Source organism: Charadrius vociferus, unplaced genomic scaffold (assembly GCF_000708025.1).
Source record: "Charadrius vociferus isolate BGI_N301 unplaced genomic scaffold, ASM70802v2 scaffold1053, whole genome shotgun sequence".
Taxonomy (NCBI): Eukaryota; Metazoa; Chordata; class Aves; order Charadriiformes; family Charadriidae; genus Charadrius; species Charadrius vociferus.
The window spans coordinates 819-4,909 of NW_009647761.1; the positions used below are offsets into that span (position 1 = coordinate 819).

Consider the following 4,091-nt stretch of genomic DNA (forward strand, 5'->3'; position numbering starts at 1 on the left):
CCTCTCCCTGGGGAAATGTCCCCATGGACTTCCTTCCACCGGGACGGCGGTGCTGTGCTCCTTGGGTGCTGCTCCAGCATCCCCAGGCTCTCCCCGGTCAGGACCAGATGGGGTCCTAGAGGCAGCCCACAATTTTGCAAGCTGCTATCCTATGCGGTAACACAGCGGCAGGAGGTCCCGAAGGCCTTACCATCCAGGCTGAGCACCCTCAGCGCTGGGAGCTTGACGAAGGGAAACTTCATCATCTTGGCTGTGCTTCCTCTTAGGAAAAGCCGCTTCCCCGCTCTCCTCCTGCTCCTCCTCCACTGCCCTTCAGGGGAGAGTGAGGGGCAGGTGGGGCAAGGGCAGCTGTCCCTGCAACGTCGTCCCACTGTGACCTCAGGGGATGTCACAGACGTGTCACAGGCACAGGGCAGAGTCAGGCCCCGGACCCAGCACTCCAGGCAAGCACCATCACTGCTGAGCAGTAGGGGACCGTCGCTCGGCATCCTCACTGCCTCAGAGAGGGCAATTCTGCCGCGCCTGCTCTCCAACACCCCTGACGTAGGGCTTTGCTTGCTTGTTTTCATGCGGCCATCAAAAACACCTGGCAACCAAGCAAAATTGCAATCCTAACAACCTCCTCCAACGACTGCCAGCCTTCCCTTTTCAGACCACCCTCCACACCCGATCTGTCTCTCAGCCTGCCTCCCATCCCTCGCAGTGCGTTCCTCCTCACTCCCCTTCACCATTTCAGGTCCCCTTCGGTCCCCTCCCTAATCTTTTGCTGTGGTTGATGCACCCCAGAGCTGTTTGCCCTCTTGGCTGCCTGGGCACGCTGCTGCCTCCTGTGGGGCCTGCTGCCCACCAGCATCCCCAGGTCCCTTTCTGCAGGGCTCCAGGGAGAGCTCCAGCCACGCCTCTCCCCAGTTATTCTTGGGCCCAGCGTTACTCCATCCAGAGGCAGAATCTGTTTGTTCTTTCATGCCACTAATTTCATGCCACCAGTGACTGCCCAATGCTTCAATCTATCCATCTGCAAGACCTCTTGTCCCTCAAGACAGTCAACAGCACCTCCCAGTTTGCTATTGTCAGCAAACTTGCTAATGGTGCATTTAACTCCTGCAGATCATGCATCAAAACACTGAAGAGTGCTGGCCCTCGGGTTGAGCCCTGAGGAACACCGCTGGGGACTGGTCACCGGCCAGATTCAGCCCCATTCTCTACAACCCTTTGAGCCCCACCATCCAGCCAGTTCTTCACTCAGCGCAGTGTGCACCTGCCCGTCTCACAGTTGGACAACGTGTCCAGAAGGCTGCTCTTCCCCTGTTGTGAAGGGAGTGATTCACCTCACTCGTAAGACAGCAGCAGCGAAATATTGTTGCAAAACAACCTTTTAACAAAGTTTGATAGTAAATGCGACAGCGTTTTAAGGAGATTCGATGGCAAGGCACACTTGGTTATTTACTGCAGAGGACAGGGTCAGCCAGAACTGTCAGGGAGACCCTCCTGTTGAGTCACGACGTTCAGAAGGGAACCCCTGGCTTTCTCAACTGCTTCTCAGAGAGGAGTTTAGGTGTGGCTGGATCCAATCTTAGTCCCAGACTTGGTCAATGGTTTATGCCTACAGGATTATATATGCGCAGTCAATATTTTATATCACTTAGCTAAGATTTCAAAGTTTAGCGTGCTATTAACCACCTACCGAGGATCTGTTGCGGTAAGGAATCTCTGGACTATACCACCACATCTCCAGAAGCAGAGGTAGAACTCCACCTGGGACATGATCCTCCAGACCAGCTGCAGGTTGGGGATGGAGCAGTGGCGGTCCAACAGATAAGCCCCCAAAGCATCTCTCATGTCGCAGCAGCTCCTGGCAGAGCAGCAGGGACACAGGCGTGAGTTGGTGGCTTTTGGCATAGGCAATAGTCACAAATACATTTGCCACGAGGCACAAGGAGGCGGCGGGTGCAGCTTGTCAAAGAAGGGGAGCCACAAGCCAGGCAGCTCATGGTCCCCAGTGCTGCCCAACAGCAGCCAGGAGAGAGGAGTGAGAATATGAGAGAGAATCAATTCTGCAGCCACCAAGGTCAGTGAAGAAGGAGGAGGTGCTCCAGGTGCCAGAGCTGAGATTCCCCTGCAGCCCCTGGTGAAGACCATGGTGAAGCAGGTTGTCCCCCTGCAGCCCATGGAGGTCCACGGTGGAGCAGGTGGATGTGCCTGAAGGGAGCTGCGACCCTGTGGAGAGCCCGTGCTGGAGCAGACTCCTGGCAGGAGCTGTGACCCTGTGAAGTGGAGCCCAAGCTGGAGCAGGGTTGCCGGCAGGACTTGTGACCCCCCCACGCTGGAGGAGTCTGTTCCTGAAGGACTGCACTCCATGGAAAGGACCCACACTGGAGCAGTTCATGAAGAACTGCAGCCTGTGGGAAGGACCCACGTTGGAGAAGCTGGTGGACGACTGTCCCCATTGGGAGGGACCCCACGCTGGAGCAGGGGTAGAGCGGGAGGAGGAAGGAGCGGCAGAGACAACGTGTGATGAACTGACCGCAACCCCCATCCCCTGACCCCCTGCGCCACTCGGGGAGAGGAGGTAGAGAACCTGGGTGTGCAGTTGAGCCCCAGTCGAGTCTGTTTTGCCCGGGATGGTAATTTCTGGGTGATCTCCCTGTCCTTATTTCGACCCACAAGCCTTTCATTGTATTTTCTCCCTCTGTGCATTGGTGGGGGGGAGGGGGAGTGAGAGAGCGGCTGGGTGGGCACCAGCAGCCAGCCAAGGCCAACCCACCACGTTCTCCCTGAAAAACACTATTTAAAGGAAAAGGCATTTGCAACCACAGCCCCTGATAGGTGCCTGTAGGGGCTGGGCACCCCAGCCTGCCTTAACCCTTTCTCTCCCCAGGAGGAGCTGGGGAGGCTGTTGGGGGAGGGCTGAACACGGGGACCCCCCACATTCCCTTCTGGGAGACCCCCAAACAGGAGCCCAGAGCTGACAACCCCAGAGTCCTTAGCAGTCAACAGTCAGAATGGACCATGGTGTTCTGCAGCCAACAGCAACACCTCGGCCCTACAACCACGAAGGGATAGCGCTGGCCCCAGCTCCCCCGGTGCTTCCCCAGGGGCGGTTTCCAGCACATGGAGAGGCAGTTTGCATGGCTCAGCCTCTGCGACACCGCCATCCCCGGGGGCACAACCCCAGGCAGCAATGTCCTCCTCAGCCCCTGTGCTGCCCCCCACATCCAAGCCGTTCCAGACCTGGCAGATGACACTGCACTGCCCAAGGAGTTCCTACTGACTTGCTCCGTGTTGTGCCAGGATGGTCCTAGCAGCATTCACATGCCTGGGGACCCTGGTGGCACCGGCAGTGCCATCCTCCACCGCGGCGTCAGCTCACTCTCGCTGCCCATGAAAATGCTTACCCCTGACTACAGCGTCCCTGAGGCCACCAACACGGTCCTGAGCCTGGAGCAGCTCCCCACGATCAGGATGTGGCCCCAGGAGCTCTGGTGGGCTGTGGGGAGGGACCCGCCAGGGTCCCAGCCTGGCAGGGGGGGACATGAAAAGCAGAGGAAGCCTAGAGAAGCCAGGGAATAAGCGGAAGAGGACCTGGCCAAACCCACCCAGCAAGCGCAGGGCTCTGGCAGCCAGCACTGGGGTGGTGTGTGGGATTAGACCCACAGCCGGGATGAGATGGAGATGGGGGGGCAGCATGGCGGGGAATGAGGTGTGTGGGGGTGTGTGTGGTGTACTGGGGGGGGGGGCTGGTGTTATAATGTAATAGCTTTGTTGAGTCCTTGCCATTAAAAGCCATTTTTCCAGAATGGCTGCGTGCCTGTGTGGGAGGGGGAGGGAGCGCAGGGAGCGCCAGGAGGTCCTGGAGGCGGTTAACTGGCCGTACTGCTTGTCTCCCTACATCCCCATCTCCTTCCTTCACACTGTGCCTCAGCGGCAAAGCCCCCTGCAGCCCCCAGCCCAGCAAGGTGACCAGCAGACAGTCCTTCACATCATTGTCAGCTGGGGGCTCTGCAGGGTCATTTCAGGGGGCCCGTCCTGAGCAGTCCCAGCGCCTCTTTCCCAGGGTAGGAGAGGGCGAGGAGCAGGCGAGGCAGTTCTGC

General features: G+C 58.4%; 1 protein-coding gene across 1 annotated transcript in view; it reads left to right on the forward strand.

Annotated features, from left to right (window-relative positions):
• The first annotated feature begins 3,111 nt into the window (after positions 1–3,111).
• Positions 3,112–4,091, forward strand: part of NUDCD3 (NudC domain containing 3) — a 39,737-nt gene continuing 38,757 nt past the window's right edge. The window contains exon 1 of the mRNA XM_009882276.1: positions 3,112–3,429. Within this exon, the coding sequence (XP_009880578.1) occupies positions 3,112–3,429 (318 nt within the window). The remainder of the gene's footprint in view (positions 3,430–4,091) is intronic.